The following is a 22,470-nucleotide window of genomic DNA, read 5'->3' on the forward strand; positions in this document are numbered from 1 at the left end:
TGTAGTCATATCCATTTTGTTGGATAAAAAACCTCCTCCTGTCCTTGTAGAGCTAGGAATTTGGTAATCTAACTCTAAAACAATAGCTCAGCATGAACCTAAAGTGCTGGGGGATTTCCTAGGGAAAGGGGCTCAGCCGACAGGATAAGAAACAGTAACTGGAAGGTTTCCGGATCTGCTCCACTTCCTGCTGTTTCAAGAGCCTTTTGGCCCAGGTGTGTTGAACCGGATGGGAGAGAGAAAGGGAGCTGTGGGTAGAAGAGAAAGGACTAGGGAATCTTACAGCGCAGGGTGCTTGGCATCATGTTTGATATATTGAACGTGTAAAATTTTCCTTGATATTCTTTCATTCTGTCAATTTACAGACTAAACTTTGGTAGTGTTAATAGATACTGGCAGTATTTAGCTGTACATTAACAGTCCTCCATCAGGGAAGGACTGGAGAAGTTATGTCCTGTTGCAGATCAGTAGAATCATTATTGGCAACTTAATTTCATTGTGGAGACTGTCAGATGACAAAAGCTCTTTTTTGATTCTTATAATTGATTATCTGGAATCTGATCTGTTCTGGTTGTGGACCCCCCAAGGTTAAGATCTATACCATCCAGGACTTGCTGAATGGGCTGTTTTCTTACCATGTGTCCCTGCCTCTGGAGACTCTTGTTAGTTGGAGCATAGTTGTTATTTTAAGGTTTTTAGGTTTTTATGCTGCCTGTGTACCCTCAGTCAGCAGTCACCAGTTCAGAATTTCTAAACTTATCCAGCAAGCCTCTAATGGCAAACCTTTAAAAGGGGTGGTAGGGGTAAGGGAGGGCTTAAAACAGAAAAAAGATAGAAGATTTTTAAAGCTGTTCAGATCAGAGCAAAACAAAAGGAAAAAAGACTCACAGCCCTGGTGTGCCTGGAATTTGTGGTTGAGTAATACTTTTCCTGTTATTTCTTTTTTAGGTTGTTTTTCATCATTCAGAACGTTGCCTGAAGCAGGTCCACCATGCCGTTAGTAACGAGGAACATCGAGCCAAGGCACCTGTGCCGTCAGACGTTGCCTAGCGTTAGAAGCGAGCTGGAATGCATGACCAACATCACCCTGGCAAATGTCATCCGACAGCTGGGCAGCCTGAGTGAGTGCCGCAGAGAGCCTGTGCTTTGCCCTCAGGGGTCGTTGGTGCTCTTTATTTTGTTTCCTTCTCCTCCGTGTTCCTATTTCTCCCCCATCTGCCTTCCCTAGGTAGTGCGAAAATTTATCCCACTCCCACCCCCTCCCCAAAGAGAGGCTCCTTTTTGGTACAGATTCTTCCCCTCAACCCTTTCTTCATCTACCACCACCCTCTAGGTTCCCTCCCCCTCCCCCTCCACCTGCTTCAAAAGAAATCTGTGGGAAGGGTGGCAGGAAGGGCTGCAGCAGAAACTGCAGATGGAATGACAGAGCAGAATTCTCTGTGTGTAAAGTGGGAGGTTCACAGAGCAGTATCTTGGGTTGGGGAATGTGCCTGTAATTGCACAAAGCTATTCGATGTAGCCTGACTTTGTTGAAGCCTCAAATGTGCCAATAGTCTTTATCTACACAACACCCCCCCCCGCTTTTCTTCCCAAAGAGAAGTAAAGCAAACATGCATTCAGAGAGATTCTGGCTGACTTGTCTGCCTTGGTACACATTTTATTGTGCTGCAAGCCCCCAAGTCCAAGTTCAGGGTACAAATTACTTCTGTAGTCTCTGGGGTATTGGGAGTTTTGCAAGCTGTGTGAACACAGTGACACAAATTGGAGCTGGAGCCATTCTTCTCTAGGAGGAAGATGGGGGTTAACCTAGTCTGTTTTGGAGCTGAGGGAAAGCCAGCTCAACTGTAATTTTTTTTTTTAATTGATAAGAATGAATAAGACTGCCTTGGGTGGGGTACATGCATGGGTTTGGATTTCTTTCTGAATTAAGATGACTTTGTTTGCTTGGAGCCGAGATATGGGAAGGGCAGATGCTTGGATAGGCTCTGCATTTGTCTAGTGCCATTCCAGCTCCCATAAGAACCTCTGTCAAAATGCCATTTTAGTGATCTTCCTTAGCAAAAGCATCTTGGTGTGAATTATTTCAGACATTCACCTCTCCTATTGCATCACTGCCCTTAGTGAAAACAGTGGAATATCAAGAAAGCCTGCATCCCCCCTCAGATAGTAATAGGCCCTGCCTTGAAAATAGGTGCCTGAGGAGACAGAGGTCTGTGACCATATGATGTATGGGGTCTGAGATTCCTAAGCCATCACCTAGCTCAGAGGCCATCTCAGTTGATCCAGGGCTTAGGGAAACCTGGATGGGGCGTCAAGAAAGAAATGAAACTCCGCCAGTGTCTGTCTTACACAAAGGAACATTGACAGCAGTGCAACAGCAGTATGGCTGACAAGGAAGCACATGAAGGCTGCAGAGAGCCTCACTGCTTCTTAAAAGCATCATTTCTGCTTCTGTCACCCTGAGAAAGCCAAATGGGTGGAAGTCAGTCACACACTGGTTCCTTCTCTATAGGACAAAGGACATCTAGCTAATGATACTTCTTATTCTCACTCAGCAGGAGTTATGCTCTCTCAGGTGTTTTTCCAGGGTAGTGTTGCTGGATGCCATTGCTCACTCTCCCACTTGTGATCAGAGCATTCCTATCTTGAGGAAGTTGATCTGAGGGACAGGGTTGGCTTGTGCCTGTGGAAACAAGATTTCCTCAGGTTGTAGAGCTAGCTGACCCTTTATTCATCCAGTAAACATGTATTGAACATATTTTATGTGCCAGATGCTGAGAGGATACAGCAATAGTAAGAAATGGTCTCTGCCTTCCAGGAGCTCATACTCTACCAGAGGAGAAAGAAATAAATAATTCTCAAGGGGAGAATGGGGAGAGGATGAGAAGGGAACTCACGTTTGTTGATTGCCTACTTTAAGCCGGGTTTTAATAGGATCTTCACATAGATTATCTCGTTTAATCCTTTTAATAATCCTATGACGTTAGATGTTGGCATTGCCATTTTTCAGATGAAGAAATGAAGGCTCAGAAAAGTAAGGTAACTTGCCTGCAGACACAGCAGTCAGAGGCAAAGTCAGACTTCCTAAGAATTTCTCAGTTCTGTCTCCTGTCTCTCTGTCTCTACCAACACTGCCCTGGTTTAGACCGACTGTAACTCTCACCTAAACTGTTGTCCTAGCCTCCCTCTGGTCTCCCTTTCTCTGATCAGCCCCCTTAAATCTATAAACCTAAAAATTGTATAAAATCTTATAAATCTTAAACCTATACTCTTGCCAGAGTGGTCTGCCCAAAACTAAAATCTTACTTTTTACTTTTATAATTCTGAATTGTTTGAATTTTTAAAAGTTAAGTCTGTGTTAACTTTTGCATTTTAAAAAGTGTTTTTAAAATAAGAGTATAAATGTTAGCTATGTATTTATCTCTGCTCTTCCTCACTATGGAATTATTTAAGTTCCTTGGCCTGGCATTCAAGACTTTAAGACCTGCCTTTCTTTTCAGCCTCATTTTCTGTAATCTGTCTTCTCCCATTTTACAGTCTTTTTAAGGGATTCTTTTAAAATTAAAAAGGGAAAAAAAGAAGGAAGAAAAACTGAATTACCAACTACTTGTAGCTTCTGAGACAGACCATATTCTCTCGTACTTCGACGTGGTGGCTTTGTTGTTCCCACTGCCTGGAGAGCCCTTGCCATCCTTGTAGCTGATCTTCAAGGCCCACCCAGCTCAGGGATCTCCTCCTCCAGGTTGGACTGAGTACCCCTCTGAGATCCTATTACATGCCTGTATTATTACCCGCCACATTATATTGAAATTTATCTCCTATATTAAATTGAAAGTTCTTTGGAGGCAGAAATCATGTGTTGTTTGTCCTTGAACCCCAGTGTCTATCTTGTATAGTACCTGGCACCCAGTAGGAGCTCAGTAAGTACTTGCTGAATGATTCATGCATGTACTCTTTCCATGCTTCCATGCTGTTGGTGCACAGAGAATACAGGGAAGGAAGGAATATTTCCTATGGGGAATGGGAACATAACGGGAATAGGGAGAGTCAAGAAAGCTTCACAGAAGAGGTTACATTTGAATCGAGCCTTGAAAGATGACTAGGATTTCATCTAGCAGAGAGGGGTGCAGGAATGGGCTCATATGTGCTTCAGGCTCATGACCTTGGCCTCATGTATTATATTCTAGCCGGAAGTGCTTGGTCTAATAGGGAAAGTCTGATTATGGAATGAATAAAGCACAAAACTAAGATTTCACAGCCATGAATTGCTCCCTGATAGCATATCCAGGATTCTCATTTTCCCTCAGTGCAGTGAGATTGGCATTTCACATATTAGGTTGCCGTATCTTAGGAAATGTGGGCACAGCCAGCCAGCCAGCACTTCTGAATCAGTATCCTGACCACCTAGGAAAAGGGAACCCCTTCTTGGGTCATTAAGATTTGTTATGGGACTTCCCTGGTGGTCCAGTGGCTAAGACTCCACACTCCCAAGGCAGGGGGCCCAGGTTCTATCCCTGGTCAGGGAACTAGATCCCACATGTTGCAACTAAAGATTCCACATGCCACAACTAAAAAAAGATCCCGCATGCCACAAGACCCAGCGCAGCCAAATAAAATAAATAAATAAAATTTTAAAAGATATGTTATGATATTGGGTTTTCTGAGTACAGTGGGTCCATGCCATTGGGGGGCTCCAAGACTCCCACTCAAATTCAAACGAGCAGCTTCATATTTTTAAAAATCAGTTTTACTTGTTCCATTTCCACATAAGATTTCATTTGAAAAACTACTGCTAAGAGAAAAAAAAAAAAGTTGAAGACTGCTTCTGGAATCTTGCAAAATGGGGTAGATGTCTATTATGAATGTCCTGATGTGATAGTGGATCTATCTTGGTAATCTGAATAAGTGAAATTATTAATTACTAATTAATTAATAAGTGAAATTATCGCCTGCCGATGCAGGGAATGTGGGTTCAATCCCTGGTCCGGGAAGATCCCACATTCCACAGAGCAGCTAAGCCCGTGCACCACAACTACTGAGCCTGCACTCTAGAGACTGCAAGCCACAACTACTGAGCCCGTGTGCCACAGTTACTGAAGCCCGCATGCCTAGAGCCCGTGCTCTGCAACAAGAGAAGCCACCACAATGAGAAGCCCGTGCACCGCAACGAAGAGTAGCCCACCTGCTCACTGCAACTAGAGAAAGGCCGCGTGCAGCAAATGAAGACCCAACGCGGCCAAAAAAAACACAAGTCATCTGATATGGTTGAGCAATATAAGGAGGAGTCTCATTATAACAATTTACAGGGACTTCCCTGGTGGCGCAGTGGTTAAGAATCCGCCTGCCAGTGCAGGGGACACAGGTTCGAGCCCTGGTCCGGGAAGATCCCACGTGCCACGGAGCAACTAAGCCTGTGCACCACAACTACTGAGCCTGCACTATAGAACCCACGAGCCACAACTACTGAAGCCTGTGTGCCTGGAGCCTGGGCTCTGCAACAAGAGAATCCACCGCAATGTAGAGGCCCGTGCGCTGCACTGCAACGAAGAATAGCCCCCACTTGCTGCAACTAGAGAAAACCTGCGTGCAGCAACGAAGACCCAACACAGCCAAAAATAAATTAATTAATTAATTTAGAAAAAGAGTTTACATTTTTGGCTTGTTTAATCCTGTGACAACTTGGTGAGATAGATATAGTTGTCCCCATTTCATAGATGAGGAAACTGAGGCTGGGAGAATTTGACTTGCTGAAAAGTACACAGGTGTAGGTAGAAAGAACTGAGACTTAAATTCAGACTTTCTGGTTTGAAGTCTACTGCTTCTTCCATGTATCATCTTGAAGTTCTAAGTATACCTAGGGCCTGACATGACGTAACGTGACAGTGGGGAAGCCTTCACTCCACCTCACTCCCCCTTCAAATAGCATTCTCAATGTTACCATTTTATATGGTGGGGTTCTTTGTATGATTTCATCTTAAACCATTGTGCCACACTGATTTCTACTCCCACTATCACTGCTCCCTTCACTGAGGAGCAGGAAATCCTGCGTACTCTCGCGGTGACCTAAGGGTAAATTGACTTGGGGTTTTCTTTTCCTCCAGAACAGCTGGATGGTTAACATATATTTTTGAGCCTGGTTTATTTTCTATGCTTAATGTGTGTTTCTCTGTTATATAGTCTTCTGATCACAGTTATTCGTTACCTAGGCAAGCATGATACAGTATGGTTTTTGGTTTGGGGTTTTTTTTTTTGAGATATGGTTGATTTACAATATTATGTAAGTGTCAGGTGTACAACATAGTGGTTCAAAATTTTTAAAGGTTATTCACCATTTATAGTTATTATAAAATATTGGCTCTATTCTCTATGCTGTACAATGTATCCTTGTAGCCTGTTTATTTTATACACAGTAGTTTGTACCTCTTAATCCCCTACCCTGTCTTACCCCCCTCCCCCCTTCCCTCTCCCCACTGGTAACCCCTAGTTTGTTCTCTATATCTGTGAGTCAGTACAGTATGGTTCTTATACGACTTAGCCATATTATCAGGGATCAGATTGGATTCTCAACCTGCCCTGTAGAAGTGCAGCTTGTTAGCCAATTTCAGTCCTTTGAGCTCAGGAGCTTCCCATGGTTGTTTAGATCACAGAACCATTCAGTATGCAAAGACTTGCTTCTTCCTTGATTAGAAACTCTTTATTGACTAAATTTACCAGCAATTCAAAATATGCTGTTGATTGGTCTTATCCTTACCTTCCAGGTTGCATTGAGTGAGCTGCATTTCACCCTGAAGGTGCAGTTTTGGCCTTTTGATCTAATTTTTTCCCCTCAAGTATGGACTAAGAATAAATGTAGTTTAGAAACTGAAGTAAGAGCCTACTTTAAATAGTTCTCAAAGAAATGATCTTTTGGTTGGGCACAGTAACTTATGCCTGCCTTCACCTTGCAAGTAACAGACTCAGATGGTGTATTTATTCGTATGCACCACTTTTCATTCTAGCAAGAATGTGCTTTGTGGCTTGGAATGACAATATGGAGGTAGTGTCAGATTGCTTTTATGTTTCTTTGGCTGCAAATTCTCCTTGCATTCCAGGGTTGAAAGTACGGAACTCTTTTCTTTTTCTAAAAAACAAGACATTGTGGAATGAGACCACTGGTATGTTGTTTTTCAGGGAGAGCTTGAATGTTTCAGCTTTCCACTTGTTCCCTGAGATGTAGATTTGAAGGATTATAACCTAAAGCAAAGACTTTCAAAGTTGTAGGTCATAAAACATAAAATAACCTTTTCACCTCTTAGAAGAAGTTATGTCTCTATTATGAGTTGTTAGTAAGTTCAGGGCCCCTCAAAGATACCACATCTCATCATGGTTGTTCAGCGTACTTTTGGGGCTCCACTAAGGATGTGATTTCTTATTTTTCATGTTAATTGTAAACACATAGAAGGTCCTTCTAACTCCCAATCTGTTTTCCAGAAGCACTTTTACAAGGTGCTTTTACAGAGCAGCAAAGGGCTAAGGGCTATAGGCAAATGTATAGACATACTCTCCACTCTTCTAGGATTAGTTTTTTGGATAACACCTTTTGATTTTATTCATCCTGTTTTGAGTTCCATGTCAGTTCATTTTGCCAAGAAGACTCTGTTAGTTATAGAGCACGTGCAGGCTGCCCAGGCTCTGGAGGGTATGTCTCTGTCTCCAGGAGCAAGCTCTGCACGTAGCCTGAACCATCTTAGAGGGGTGGGTGGGTGTGTTTGGGAGGTGGGAAATACAGTCTTTAGTAGCCAGTTTTTCTGACCATGTATGTCACTTTTAGGCACTAGTGACTTGGTTTCTTTGCTCTCTCAGGTAAATATGCCGAGGACATTTTTGGAGAGCTCTTCACTCAGGCAAATACTTTTGCCTCTCGAGTAAGCTCCCTTGCTGAGAGGGTCGACCGCCTACAAGTTAAAGTCACTCAGCTGGATCCCAAGGAAGAAGAAGGTAAGGAAGCTGAGCTCAGCGTTTGCAGGCTCTGCTGAGCAGTTGCTTAGGATTTTTTTTTTCCTGATTTATAAAAAAGTGAGGGGAGAAATCACAGAGACTTATGGAGTTCTGCTTTGAAACGACACAAGCCTGGGTGATGTAAAGAAACCTTTTAATCTCTACCACACCTCCACACACTCCCTTTCTCCCATTCCCCCAATCCCCTCTTTCTCAAATTCCCCTTCCCCCCAGTCGTATTTTGCTACCATAAAAGTACTTGGAAGATTCATTCCTCCTAAGGAGGGGCCTGCTAGATCTGGCCACATAGTAAACCTTTGTGTTGCCTCATTTTGTTCAGTCATGAAATGGCTGGGCTGCTGACAGCCTTGTGGGGCTTCCCCAGAGGGGGAGAAAAAAAAAAAAAATCCTGGCTGCAGACAGCCGCAGCCAAGAAATGCAGCAGCTGAGGCCTCTCCGACTGGTGTGACTCAGTGTTTGCTCAAATAGCCTGTCATCCATTTTCTAATGCCTTCCATCTTCTTTCAGTGTCACTACAAGGAATCAACACCCGAAAGGCCTTCAGAAGCTCTACCGTTCAAGACCAGAAGCTTTTTGACAGAAACTCTCTCCCCATACCTGTCTTGGAAACATACAACACCTGTGATACTCCTCCACCTCTCAACAATCTGACCCCTTACAGGTAACCTGGCTAGCTTCTACCTTTTTCAGCCTGTGGTTAACAACACTAGATTGTCTTTTTATTTAAAGATGTTGTTTACATCAGAGGATTGTATCAAAAAGCATACTACTACCCCAGAGTTGCTTGTGGCAGCAGAAGCTAACGTTTACCATATAAACAGTTGCCACTTATTATTGTTTGGTTTCTTAAACTCATAGTGAATATAATATATATTGAAAGTTTGCTATAGCATTGCATGCTGCAGAGTTTACTTTGGTACAAGCCAGGTCCATCTTGGATTCCATCCAAGGAATTTAGTTACTATAGAACCAAAAGGACTTTGTTACAAGGCAGTCCTATAGCATGCATCCCAGGGGCAACATTCTAGCAAGGCTCCCACTTACTCTGAAACCACTAGATTACCAGATGTTTGGGCGTGTTAGTGGGGCCAGCCTTGTGGACTGGCTGCTCTGGGCCCTGAGGGTCCTTCCAGAGCTTAAGGAGTAATTGGCATTCTTCCAAATGAGTGTCGTTCACTTCGTTTTGAACATCCTTTCATCATTCCCCTCTGAAAGGACCTACAGTGCTGTGGCTGGACTTGAAAAAGGTAGTCTTATAGACAACTTAAAGCCCCTCCCCTCTAGTAGTCTCTAGTGTTATCGTGCAAAAAATTTCCAAGCAGGGGCAGAAAGCGAATATTTATCTTGCTCGCATCCATAACTATCTTTGGAACAGGTAAAAGTAATTACAGATAGCTGGAGGCAGATGTCTTCTGTGAGACATGGGTGTACTGCAAAGTAGAATATGTGTGTGAAATTCAAGGACGCCCACCTGATCCACAGAGCCAGAATAGGAGCATGGTCGCTTCTCACACAGATACAGAGGAAGTACATGGCATCTATCCTATTATTATTACTGTGTGAAATTACGTTTGCCCCTTGGCTCTCAAAGGGGCCAGCTAACATAGCAGGGCGTAGAGTTGACTCTCTAGCCTGCATCATTTAGCCTAGTTGGATCTGGGCAGAGGGGTTGTAGGGCAGGAAAAGACTACACACCTGATAATATTGAAGGGACTATGGTAAGACAAGTTTATTTTTCAGTTAATGTAGGGTATTTTCCTTTTTAACATTCTCCTCTCAGTTTTCTGGATTTAGCCTAACAGAAAAGAGTGGTGGTGTGGCTAACTCAGAACAAGATTTAAGATAAAAATCATTAGTGCATGATTAGGAAATGGTTTCTGTGTGTTGTGATAGGCTTGGAGGTTAGGAAAGAATTACCTTTCCAGTTCTTTTTAGTTCAGAGTAGTGTTAAAATAAATATCCACCCCTAAGTGCATGCTTTCTGGAGAATGGGAGAGACTCAGCCATGCCAAAGTGCAGGATTCCAACCAGGGTCATCGAGTCTGGTAGATGCCTCTACATCGACACTCAGTAGCTCACTCTACCTCTTTCACAGCCACTAAGAGATGGTAATGAAATCTTGTGGTCATAAAACAGCTGGCCATCTTTTCTCACTGGGGCCCCCTTGTGGCTGGGGGGTGGGGGTGGATGCTGAGCTCTTTCGGAAGGAAGCAAGTAGGTGGAATGCTGTGGTTGTCTGTATTTACAGAAGAATAACAGCTGCACACATATACACATTCATGTGTGTATGTGCATACATGTGTACACACGTGAACCTGCACATGTGTGCACAGGTTTTGGGTGGGTAGAAAGCCACTAATGCTTCCTACAGAGACCTGGGCAATTGATGGTGGTAGGGGAACCAGTGACAGAAATCCCATCTAATGTGCCAAGATATCAGAATGTCCTCAGGGAGGTGTCTGCAGCCATGGAGATCATTAGCCATAATCAGGATCCCTGCTGCTATAGCCCATTCTTGCCCTGACCATGCAAATTCCTCTACCAGGAATTGAAAGTAAGGCTAAGGTTCTTAAAAAGCCAGATAAGTAAAGAGGTGCCGTGCCATTCAGGGGCTTTGGAACGCTGGTATGGGAGAGGAAATATGCAGTCGATTTGAATGACTTCTTGATTCCTCAGAGTAAAAACTGCTAACTGGTAGGTGTTTGGAATATTGGATTTGGTTGGGAGCTCATCTGTCTTCTGACAGCTACTTGTCTTCATTTCTGTCCAAGGGACGATGGGAAAGAGGCACTCAAATTCTACACAGACCCTTCGTACTTCTTTGATCTTTGGAAGGAGAAGATGCTGCAGGACACCAAGGATATCATGAAAGAGAAGAGAAAGCATAGGGTGAGGGGAAAGGGGCCTCTGTTCTACACATCAGTAGGCACGACTGTGGAGGGGGGATAAAAAGGAAGCCAGTCTTATGTTAAGTAATCATTCCGAGTGGCTGCTTGCGTGGATGTCAGGTGAGACTCTTAAAAAAAAATGTGTCCACTCCAAGCACAACCAAGATGAAAGTATAAATCACACCAAAAATGTGTTTGTTCCTCCCGGTGCTATTAACAATTGAGTATATTCAGGCTGAGTTTTAGAAATTGACTTTTCTATTCACCATTTATTTCTCTTGCAATTTGCACGTGACTCTGCTGGACACTCAAGCTAGGCTAGTTCCCTTCCCTGCCAGTTTTGCAGCTCATTTCTCAGAGATCAGCACAAGGCTCTACAGTGTTTGATTTGCAACAAGAGTGGTTTAACACCTTGACTACTGGTTGGGTGAGGCAGTGGTGGGGGCATAGGCCTGGTTTTGGTAGATGCTCCCCTCCCCTTAGGCTGCCAGTGATGTGTGTAAGCATATGACCTACCAGTTGCAACCTCACAATCCCATTAGCATGGCTGCCGGGAGGCCCAAGAGAGCGCCAGGGGCTAGTGCAGCTGCACAGGCTGAAGAATTCTTCATTGGTTGTTTTGGTTTGTTCTTTAACTATTTCCTTATATCTGTCCCAGATATCTACCGCTATCATTATTTCTCTTCTCTCTTGACTGACCTTTGCGGCATAACAAATAATAAATAGCTGTTTACTAACTGCTAACAATTGGAGCTGCTGAAAAACATGAATGAATTACCCAAAGAGGTAGTGGGTAGAGGTGTTTGAGTATGGGATTGAGGAAATGTGTTTGAGCCCAGGAGGTGGTTTGGATTAGATGGCCTCTAGGTCACTCTAAACCCAGCAATTCTGTAAATTCTATAGTTACTGTATGTTGTCTAGGCAAATCTTCTCTTGGGTATATATCCATGAAGCTGGGTGGAATTTTAATGAAGAACTTTGGGAAATGTTTATTAAGGCTTTTCTGTTTCTTTTCATTGTAGAAAGAGAAGAAGGATAATCCAAATCGAGGAAATGTAAACCCACGTAAAATCAAGACACGTAAGGAAGAGTGGGAGAAAATGAAGATGGGTCAAGAATTTGTAGAATCCAAAGAAAAGCTGGGGCCTTCTGGGTAGGTGATGCTTCTCTCCTCTTGGTAGCATTCTTTGAAGGGGCTGGGCACCTGGGGGCAACAGTCTGACAGCTCTGGTGTGACACCTTTCATACCCCCTGAAGTCTTGCTGTGTGGCTTAAATCAATACCACTGTTAATCAGCTACTTTAAAGTGCCTCCATCTGGTGATTAAAATTTGCTAAAAAAATCAAGAGACTTGGCGACGAGAGTGGTCTGGAAAATAAAGCCTATGGCTTCTAGTGCCCTTGCTCTGCCAGACACTGGTATGTCTGAGGCACTCAAAGGAAAGACTAGAAAGGGAAGAAAAGTGGCTTTGGGAGGCCTTTGCCTCCAGAGCATTGATTTGAAGGTTGTGCCTAAAGAGCTGGGCATTTCGTGGGAGTGGGGAGGGCCAGGCAGAGAATTTGTGCACATCACCAAAGCAACTTTTCAGTCAGCCTTTGTCAGTCTTGGGAGAGAGGCTGGCCAAGGGACTGAAAGCAGACCTCAGAGACAGTGTGGGAAAGGTCGTGCGGCCAATATTGAGGCTATATATTTCCGTGAAGAAATGGTAGATGTCAGTCTGACCCCATTTCCCAACACCAAATCACACTAGAGGTTTAAAAGGAAAAAAATGGTTTTAAAGCTTGGTTTGATGCTTATCCTGGTGTCCGACCTGTGTGACATTCAAAGCCAAGTCACCACGATTGCTTGGCATAAATGTCGCCCTGGTTTTTCCCCTAAATACCTTGCATCCTGGCTGTCAGAGAACCATGCCAGCCCATGCCGGGTGTCTAGGAATGATAAAAGGAAAGAGTTGAGTTGTTCTTGCTTTTAGGAATAATTCTACCATGAAAATCTTGACTTTTAGAAATCTTGACACTTCTGACACTTGTTCTTCCTAGATTAAGAGATTTGTTTTAAAGAGTGATGAGGATGGTGAGAGGAAAAATGAGCCTTTCTTTCTACAGGGGAATCAGCCCTGAGGGTACCTCCATTATCTTCACCTCCCAATAAAAAGGGGCCATTTTGTTCTGTGGTCCCTCCTGTTCAGACAGGCCCTTGTTGTATGAAGGTTCAGTGACTCTGAGGGCAGAAGCATGTTCAGGATGCCGACCAACTGTGTGTGTGTGTGTGTGTGTGTGTGTGTATTGAGGTGGTGAAAATAAGGACTTTGGATCAGGCTGCATGGCTGCTCTACCTGGACATGCTTGTTGGTGAGCCTGTAAAGAGATATGCCAAGTCTATAGGGCTTCAGGCCTTGGGGATTTTCCACATCAGAGCATCATTTGACTCAGTTAGTTCCCTCCAACTCTGTTCTCCCTGGGGTCTGCTTTAGATGAGTTCCTTATAATCCAACAATGGTGGAAAGAAGCGGGAGGTGGAGCAGAACAGGCCACATTTTGTTAGCTGCTGCTTGGTATGTTCGTGCTTGTTTAGAAGTTTGTTGCTGTTCACCCAGAGCAAATTCACCCAAGGCCCAGTGCTATGAGGGACAGGTTTTCGTGAGGCAAGCCCTAGCACCCCACTTTAATCAGCAGCTCCTTTTGTTAGATAAGAGACCACGTCTAACTACCACACAGCAACTTGCATTTGTCCTCAGCTTGGTTTTGCAATCAGATGCCTCCTTGGCCTTTGAGCGCTCCAGAGGCTTGCCGACCTCAAAACCAGGCTGTGTGCCAGTCATGTGCTTGCAGCTCACTAGCCTTGGGGCTTGGCTTTGCCCTTTGCTGCAAGACAGACTTTGGGATTTGGGTCTGGGCTGCTCCTAACATTTGGGAGAGAATTTCAAAGAACTGCTGGGTTTGACAAGGCCAACATTGGGAAAGGAACAGCATGGTTTTGATAATCTGGGTTCAGTCCCATTTCTACAGACAATCCAACAGAAATATCTGGGAGAGGGTAGGGATAAATTGGGAGATTGGGTTGGACATATACACACTACTATGTTATAACTAATAAGGACCTACTGTATAGCACAGGGAACTCTACTCAGTACTCTGTAATGACCTATATGGGAAAAGAATCTAAAAAAGAGTGGATATATGTATATGTATAGCTGATTCACTTTGCTGTACACCTGAAACTAGCACAACATTGTAAATCAACTATACTCCAATAAAAATTCTTTTTAAATAAATAAATTACAACTACAGCAAGTGGGGGAAAAAACAAAAGAAATATCTGGGAGGTTTTTTTGTTTGTTTAAATTTATTTATTTATGGCCGCATTGGGTCTCTGTTGCTACGCGCAGGCTTTCTCTAGTTGGGGCGAGCGGGGGCTGCTCTTCGTTGCAGTGCGCGTGCTTCTCATTGTGGTGGCTTCTCTTGCTGCGGAGCACGGGCTCTAGACGCACGGGCTTCAGTAGTTGTGGCACGCAGGCTCAGTAGTTGTGGCTCACGGGCTTAGTTGCTCCACAGCATGTGGGATCTTCCTGGACCAGGGCTCGAACCCGTGTCCCCTGCATTGGCAGGCAGATTCTTAACCCCTGCGCCACCAGGGAAGTCCTGGGAGATATTTAACAATAGAATATTTAGTCCTAAAATAAAACTTCAGTACAACAGAAACTATATGAGAAATATACTAATTTTATTTCTCCCTAATAGCTTTTGTATCAAATGCATTTTTATGGGGTCTTTTAAGAAAATAAGAGAGTACCACTCAGACTTTAAATGACAGTTTTGGCATTGGGTTCATTGTCAGGTATCCACCCACCTTGGTGTACCAGAATGGCAGCGTTGGGTCTGTTGATAACGTGGATGCAAGCAACTACCCACCACCACCACAGTCAGACTCCACTTCTCCGCCTTCTCCTTCCTTCTCTGAGGACAGCTTGCCTCCCCCACCAGCAGAATTCAGGTAAATGGTGATACCTCTTCCATCTACTAGGGGTGGTTAAATGCTCAAGAACAAAGTAAGAGTTCTAAATCCAGGCCAGGACCACTAAAGTGACTCCAGACAAGTGTGTCTAGATAATAGAAATAATTAGTATTTATTAAGTGTTTGTAAAGTGCCAGGCATTATGCCAAACACTATATATGTTACTTAATCCCCACAAGAGTCCTCTTGAGATAGGTACCCATTTTACAGATGAGTAAACAGTGAAGCACAGAGAGGTCAATGAACTTACCTAAGATCTCACAGCCAGTAAGAGGCAGAGTCATGATTGGAAAGCAGGTCAGTCATGATTGGAAAGCAGGTCAGGCTTTCTTTCCAGAGCCTGTGTTCTTAACTACTAGCTACACCTGAGCAGATAGAAGTCACCAACTTATCTCTTGCTTTTTTTACTTGGCTCTGACTCAGCATGACATAAAGTGGTATAATCTCCTGCTGTACATAAAATATTGAACAGCCTCCTTCCCAGTTATCTAGGAACGTAGAAGATAGTCACCCTTTTCTCCTGTCACCTCTGGTCCATTTCACCGTGGATAAAATCTCCAGAAAGAAGGAAACAAAAGAAAAAGAGATGAAACTTAGAATCTGACCATTTTGGTATTTGTCAGTGTCCCTGGCAGAGGTATATAGAGGAAGAGTTAGCAAGTAATGGCTGAAAGAGGAAGGGATCTGAGGAGTGTTAGATTTCAGTGTTTCCTCATAGTTACTTTTCTTTCTGATGCCTGACAAGTGAGAGCTTTGAAAAGTATGCTTGTCTCCTTGGACACTGTTTAATCAGAGATTGGGTATGTTGAAGACCCCTCAGATGGAGACCTAAAGCAGTGCTGTCACCCCCACCGCCCGCCCCATTCTTGGCGCTTGAAACCACTAATCCCAAGTCTCCTTCTGCCTCCCAAATCACTTCCTGCTTGTTGCCATGTTGGATGCAGCTAAGGCTCGAAGGTCTGTGGAAAATTCCAAGATGGATGCTTTTCTAAGGAGTAGCTATTAGTGTAGGGCAGATAAAAAGGTGGAAAAAGAATCCCTGCAGTCTCACACATGGCCTGAGACCTTGCAGCCTCAGTCAAGTAGGCCTGACCCAGGAGAGGTGCACCTTAATTCTCTCTCAACCCGGGTCAAGTCTGGCAGCACATTCATTTCCCGTCTCTGCTGATCCTCAGGCCCTCGTTCTGTCTCAAGTTTTTCCACATGAGCACTGAAGGTACATTCACCTAAATCTGTACCCCGCTCAGGTTCGGTCAGCTTGGCTTGGATTTCCTGCCCTCGTAAGATCTGGTGAATGTTAATAGCCTGTGGAGCAGAGCCTGTGGGTAGTGGTGTTTGAATTTTTATTCCAGTTCTTTCTTGCGTGCCTTCTTAGTCCTGGCTCCAAGATTGAACTGACCCTTCTTCTTAGAAGGGTGCCTTCCCTTGGAGAGCTGAAAAGTTTGAGGGGGACCTAAGAGAGGATCTTGGCCAGCCCTTACCTGTTGGAAAAATCCTAAGTCCACTTTTTTCAGGTAGTTTTTCTCAATTTCTGCTTATACTCCTCTGCTAATGGGATGCTCATTACCTTACAAGGGTGCCCATTCCATTGTTGGTCTGTTCTGACCATCCCCAGGTTCTTCTTTCTATTTGAGGCAAAATGAATTGATACTGTCAACCAAAATGAACCTAGGCTTATAGATAAACTTAACTAAAAGTGGAGGTTTGCATCCTGAGAGTGATGGTGGGTCTTTTTGCTTTGTCCTTTTAGCTACCCAGCAGACAGTATCCAAAGAGGGTCTGGCTTAGCTGGGCCCAAAAGATCCAGTGTGGTCAGCCCAAGCCATCCACCACCAGCTCCTCCTCTGGGCTCTCCGCCAGGCCCCAAACCTGGGTTTGCTCCACCACCTGCCCCTCCGCCTCCACCTCCGATGATGAGCACTCCACCCCCACCACCGCTTGGAGGATTTGGGTCTCCAGGGACGCCACCACCACCTTCACCCCCATCTTTCCCACCTCACCCCGATTTTGCTGCCCCTCCACCTCCTCCCCCACCGCCAGCAGCTGACTACTCACCTCTGCCACCACCTCCCTTGTCCCAACCAGCAGGAGGAGCACCTCCGCCTCCCCCGCCCCCCCCCTCCTCCGGGGCCCCCTCCTCCCCCTTTCAGTGGTGCAGATGGCCAGCCTGCTGCACCTCCACCACTTTCTGACACCACCAAGCCCAAGTCCTCCTTGCCTCCTGTGAGCGATGCCCGCAGCGACTTGCTTTCAGCCATCCGTCAAGGTAAAATCCCAATGGTGGGTCCGGGATCATGAAGCCTTGTCTTTCTGCAGCTGGAAGACTGATTGGAGGGTGGACAAGGGGTTCTGCGACCTTCCAAGGGAATAGCTTTCGTTGGGTGGGGAGAGATTAAGACCTCAGATCAGCGTGAAGAAAGGCTTCACTCTAAAAATACAGAGGTTTATATTTCTTTCCACCTTGGTTTAAAGTAAAGACTTCTTATCGTGGGATCTTTGAACTCCTTGGAAATTTATGCTTTGTGTATGTTTGCATCCATTTTGTGCCCCAGAGAAAAACAAGAATCACTGTCTTAGAAGGTACTTCCTCAGCTGGACTCACACACTCCTTGTCCTCCACTTTTTTGCCTTTCATATGTTTGCCCTTTTTCTCCTATCCCCTTCCCTTCCTTTCACCCTACCTTCCTGCCCTCCCTCATCATCATCTCACCATCATGGGGCATTTATTCTCTTTCTGTCAGAGGCTGGTTCTGGTCCCAAGGGACTGGAGTGGTTTCTTCTGTCTGATCCTCCAGGAACTGAAGGGTTGTCTAGTGGAGACAACCTAAGGCAGCTGAGCTTCATGAAAATCAATGACTTGGGCAGACTGAGTGCCCACTAGGTGGGGATTGGCAGCCACTCCCCACTCAGTCTTGGGAGAAGTACCATCCTCACCAGCCTGAGAAACTGGGAAGCGTGGAAACTGGGAAGAATGGCAGGCTCCTTTCAGACACACCTGTAGCACTGGGGCCACAATTTCATAAAACCTGTCTTTACTTGTCCTGAGGATCTTGCTTTCCCAGAGGGTCCTTCTTTTTCACTGTCCTTTCCAATACCCACCACCACCAGGGGCTGCTCCCTCTTCCACAGTCCTGGATGGATTCGGAGACTGACGCACCCCTTAACCCTTCTCTCTCTCTCCCACCAGGCTTTCAGCTGCGCAGGGTTGAGGAGCAGCGGGAACAAGAGAAGCGGGATGTTGTGGGCAACGACGTGGCCACCATCTTGTCACGTCGCATTGCTGTGGAGTACAGCGACTCAGAAGATGACTCCTCTGAGTTTGATGAGGACGAGTGGTCGGATTAACTCTTCTGCCTGCTGCCCGCTTCCTTTTTCTTTCCTTCCTACCTGCCTCCTTTGATGCCTACCCCGACAGTCCCAAGGGGAAAAAAGGGAGGAAAAAAAGAATCTCAAGGGGCCAGAGCCTTCCCTGAAGCAACCAAAGATATATCCAAGTGCTTCCTCCAAATCAACATGTATTTCCCATCTCCCCGAGGTCAGGCCCATGGGGCTCCTGAGGTTCAGTAGCTGAGATATTCCCTCTTCCCTTCAAGTGACTGTTGCATATTGAAGAGAAGGGAAAACCCCAAAGCAGATCCCTTTGATTGGATTTAAATTTGGAGTTGGTGCCTTCCCCTAGAAGCCATTTTCTGTGGTCTTCTAGAATCCTTGCCCTCAGCTACTTTGAATAATGCCAGCCATCTTCTGGTCCTAAAGCCTGCCTGGACACAGCTGGCCCCTTTCCCATGCACTGAGAGGGCGGAGCAGCCGCATACCCCGTGCCTCCCCCTTCTGCCCTCATCAGCAGGGTGAGGCTGCCTTTTGCTAAGCCATCTCTATGTCTGGATGCCCTTTATTCCAGGAGCCATCCAGCCCCTAAAGAAATGTCTTACCCCTCTGCTCAGAAACAATGCCTTTCTGGAGGCAGGGGTGGTTCCCTCCCTCCCAGGGTCCCTCTCCTGAATGTGGTGTTCCACGTTCCTTAAATGCCCCTCCCTCACCACCAGGTGCCTCCAAGCACCACAGCCCGGTTCTAACCTCTAATACTCACGACCAAACTAGCCCTGACACACAGGGATCTGGGCCTCTTCTGGCTCTCGGGAGCCAAGCTTAGAGACTTGTAACTGCAGGACTGGAAAAAGGTGGAACTGGGTTGAATGATGCTGAAGCCTAGAGATGGGAAGTGACTTGCTCAAGGTCACACAGTTGGATGATGACAGAGCTAGACCCCAGAGTTCCTGATTCCAAGTCACCTGTGCTTTCTGGGACCAAATGGTGGGCACCTGCTGGAGCCCGGGCAGAGCAGTTCTTGCTCCGTGCTACTTCAGACCTCACCACAGGTGGGGGTCCCAGTAGAAGGGCTCAGGGCCTGTGCCAGGCCTATCAGTGCTGCTCAGACCCTCATGGCCTCTCTTGTAATTGTTTGCTCCCCCTTTCCTATCACCAGCCAAGCACCTGGCCTTGAGAGCTGCCCTTTTGGGGGACCAGAGGTAGTGAGAGAAGGAAGCGGGTAGGCAGCGTGACAGGTGCTGCTTTCAATTCCTCTGCAACTCCTCCCCCTTTTATTTCCCCAGTTTAAGCATAGGTCCTTCCAACTGTAGAAACTTCAGTCCCTCGGGCTGGCAGCCGCTGCAGGTAGCTGCCCCGGGGCAGGGGGCGCTGGCGGCTGGCGGCCATGAGGAGGGTCGAAAGGCAGAAGGACTCTGGGTCTTGTTTCCAGCTCCCCTCCTCACTGCACAGTGACGTTCCCTCCCTCACTCCCCCTTTTTCCCAGAGCTAATACACAGGTGCTATTATTCAGAAAAAAACTGGTCAACTTTGGCCAACAGTGAGGTTTCTTCTCTTCTGCCCTAACTATTGTGTAGCCTCTTGTGCTGAAACTGGCTTCTGGCTTCTCCGGCTTCTCCGGCTTTCCGAGCCCTGAAACAAAGAGAAACAGGATCTGTCTCTACCCAGCACAGCAAATGGTTATAGTAATTGCCAAAGCCCTCATCAACCCCTCCGGCTTGAGGAGAGGGTGTAATCGTGGGTACTGCCGCTGTGCCCTGGCTGAATCTCCCCCTCAGCCTTCTTGCTGTGAACTTGGGGCGTGGGGACCGAGTCTTTAGAGGCCAGCGTGCCCTCCTGCAGGGGCTGCTCCAGAGTGTGCCCTCCTTCCTCTCCTAGATCACACATCTCTGGCACAGGGCTGGCGTCAGGCCCCAGTGCTGAGCGTACCAGACGGTGTGCACCCCCTCCTTGCCTCCCACTGTGCACTCTGGAAGCTGAAGGTGCTTTCTTCAGAACTCTAAAATGGCTGTCGAAGGTGCCCCCGGCTGCAACCCAGCAGTGACCAAAGTGGCAGGTGGAGGGCAGTGGTTCTCCCAAATAGGAGTGCTGGGGCCTGGCTAGGCCAGGGTTTGGGCCTAATGGCTTTGACTAAATTACCCCCATCCCCCTCCTTTCCGGAGAAGGGGGAGCCAGCACTACTCACTATCATTCTTCTCTGACCTTGAAGGGGGCGGTGTTGGCCTGGCTTCTGGAATGGACGGAGTCTGCCTTGGAAAGGGCTGGGGGCAGGAGGAGGTGGGGAGGGCCACTGCCTGCAGAAGGTAGGATTAGATCATTAGCTCAGTGACCTCCTAGGGTTTCGATATGCTGTGTTCTCATCCTACAGCTGGTTTGGTAATGATCTGAAAGTCCCGGAGAGCAACAGCACAGCTCTGCCCGATGCTCTCATTAAAATCTATGCAGCCAAGCTCGGCGCTTTGTAGCAGCCGGCCTTGCGAAGCCTCCTCAGCTCGGGGGGCTGGGGACCCAGTCAGCCGAGAGGCCCTCTGGGCTCTACTTATGCATATGTGCACCAAAAAAAAAAAAAAAAAGCTTCTTTAAACACAGAGCCCTTTAAGATGATAAAGGACCCTATGCAGGTAATTGTGTTATCTTTGGAATCCTGTAATTGTAGAATGCGAAGTTTAGTGATTATTTAAACTGGGCTGAGGCTGGTAAGAGTATGGAGCAATGGCCCCTAAGGACTCTAAGGGCTGAAGCCAAGGAGCCGCCTCCCTTCCCTATTCTGCCCAGCCCAGGGGACCTGCCCCCATTCCTGTGGCCCAGGGGCCCAGCTTCCTTCCACTCGGCAGTGTCAGAAGTGAGTTGTGACTCTGCCTTGGTTGTGAGATGAGTACATTCCAAGGGAGCAGCCACGGGGAGGGGGCAGGCTCAGCGATCCCTTGGAGGCTCCGAGCAGCTGGCCCGAGCTCCAGCTCGCCTCCAACGGAAGCTCAAGCGCCCTCAGAAATGACCCTGGCCGGTGTCACCGCAGAGCTGAGGCAGTGTTGTCAGGGCTAATGTGAAATCTCTTCGCGTGGCGCCGATTCTCCGGCTCGGCAGCGCCATCTCGGACAGATTGAGGTCTCTGTGGCTTTGGTGACCCTGCGTAAGCATTCCCACCGTGTCCCAGCTCTGCTTTCAGCCTGCTGCCCACTGCAACCCCCCTCACCTGACCTCAGGGCTTGAGGAGGGGGGCAGTGACCCCAAGGCCAGGGGCTTTTGCTCAGGAGAGAGGTCAGGCTTCCTGGGGGCTTTGAGCTCTACCGGGGTTCAGCCGACCTGGGACCAGGTGTCACCCAGAGATGTGCCTCAGGAAGGGCTAGGGAACAATTTTGTTACTGTATTAACTTTAGTCACTTAACTCACTTGAGAAACTAACCAATTTTTACTTTCTGTCTAGAATGATGTATGTGTAGGAGAGAGAGCCATCATGCTCCTGAAGTGCCTTGTTTTCTCTGATATAAATATATTTATGAGGACCTGTCCAGTGGATTCTTGGGTGTGTTTGCCACATCAGGATTTTAGGGAGTGGGCTTGTTACGTAGTGGGGTTACAGTCTGAAAATGAGTCCCCTTCCCCTGAAGATGGGAATGGAGCTTGAGATGCAGCTCTGAGCTCTAACCTTCAGGGGTTAAGCCAGACCCCTGACGTGACCCTTTCCTTGTCACCCTATTCCTCTCAGGTCCTTAGAAGGAGGACTAGTTTTTCAAAGCCCCATGCCTCCAAGCCTGGTCCTACTTGAGTCCCTGCCAGGCTCGTGTGTGTACCACATTAGCACCCCAGTGACCTGAAGATTCTGTGTAATTGTTTTACGTATACATGCGAATGCATAAATGCCAACATCTTAAATAATTTGATAAAGTCTTTGTAACCATGCAGCCACCTCTGGGGTGTGTGTGTGTGCACATATATGTGTGTAATGGGAGAAGCATTTATAAGGGGACGACTGATAGCCACGGGTGGTGGCCAGAGCTCCAGAGGGTGGTCGGTGTGGGTGGGCTTGGAGGGCGGGAGGCCTCTGGGCCTGGATGGTGCACCCTGTGCAGGAGGTGGGGGAATGAAGGCCGGAAACCATTTTGGGTTAGGGTGAGACCCAACTGGGGGACCTAGAGGCCCTCAGCTGGCTGAGAGGGGGGTGCTGGGGCCAGGGAGACTCCTTGCATCAGGCAGGAGAGGAACACAGGCTGAATGCTGATGCTGCCTCCCAACATCTGGCCGG

At 46.7% G+C, this 22,470-nt stretch overlaps 1 protein-coding gene across 1 annotated transcript; it reads left to right on the top strand.

The window, feature by feature from the left end:
* The first annotated feature begins 329 nt into the window (after window positions 1–329).
* On the top strand, window positions 330–22,129 carry WASF2 (WASP family member 2). The gene is given in 9 exon segments (XM_030872924.2): window positions 330–1,121; window positions 7,843–7,977; window positions 8,506–8,659; window positions 10,770–10,887; window positions 11,909–12,039; window positions 14,724–14,879; window positions 16,651–17,011; window positions 17,013–17,166; window positions 18,088–22,129. Coding segments are annotated over 9 exon segments (1,497 nt in total). The 5' UTR covers window positions 330–991; the 3' UTR covers window positions 18,246–22,129.
* Window positions 22,130–22,470: the final 341 nt, after the last annotated feature.

This window comes from Globicephala melas, chromosome 1 (assembly GCF_963455315.2).
Source record: "Globicephala melas chromosome 1, mGloMel1.2, whole genome shotgun sequence".
In the NCBI taxonomy this organism is placed as follows: Eukaryota; Metazoa; Chordata; class Mammalia; order Artiodactyla; family Delphinidae; genus Globicephala; species Globicephala melas.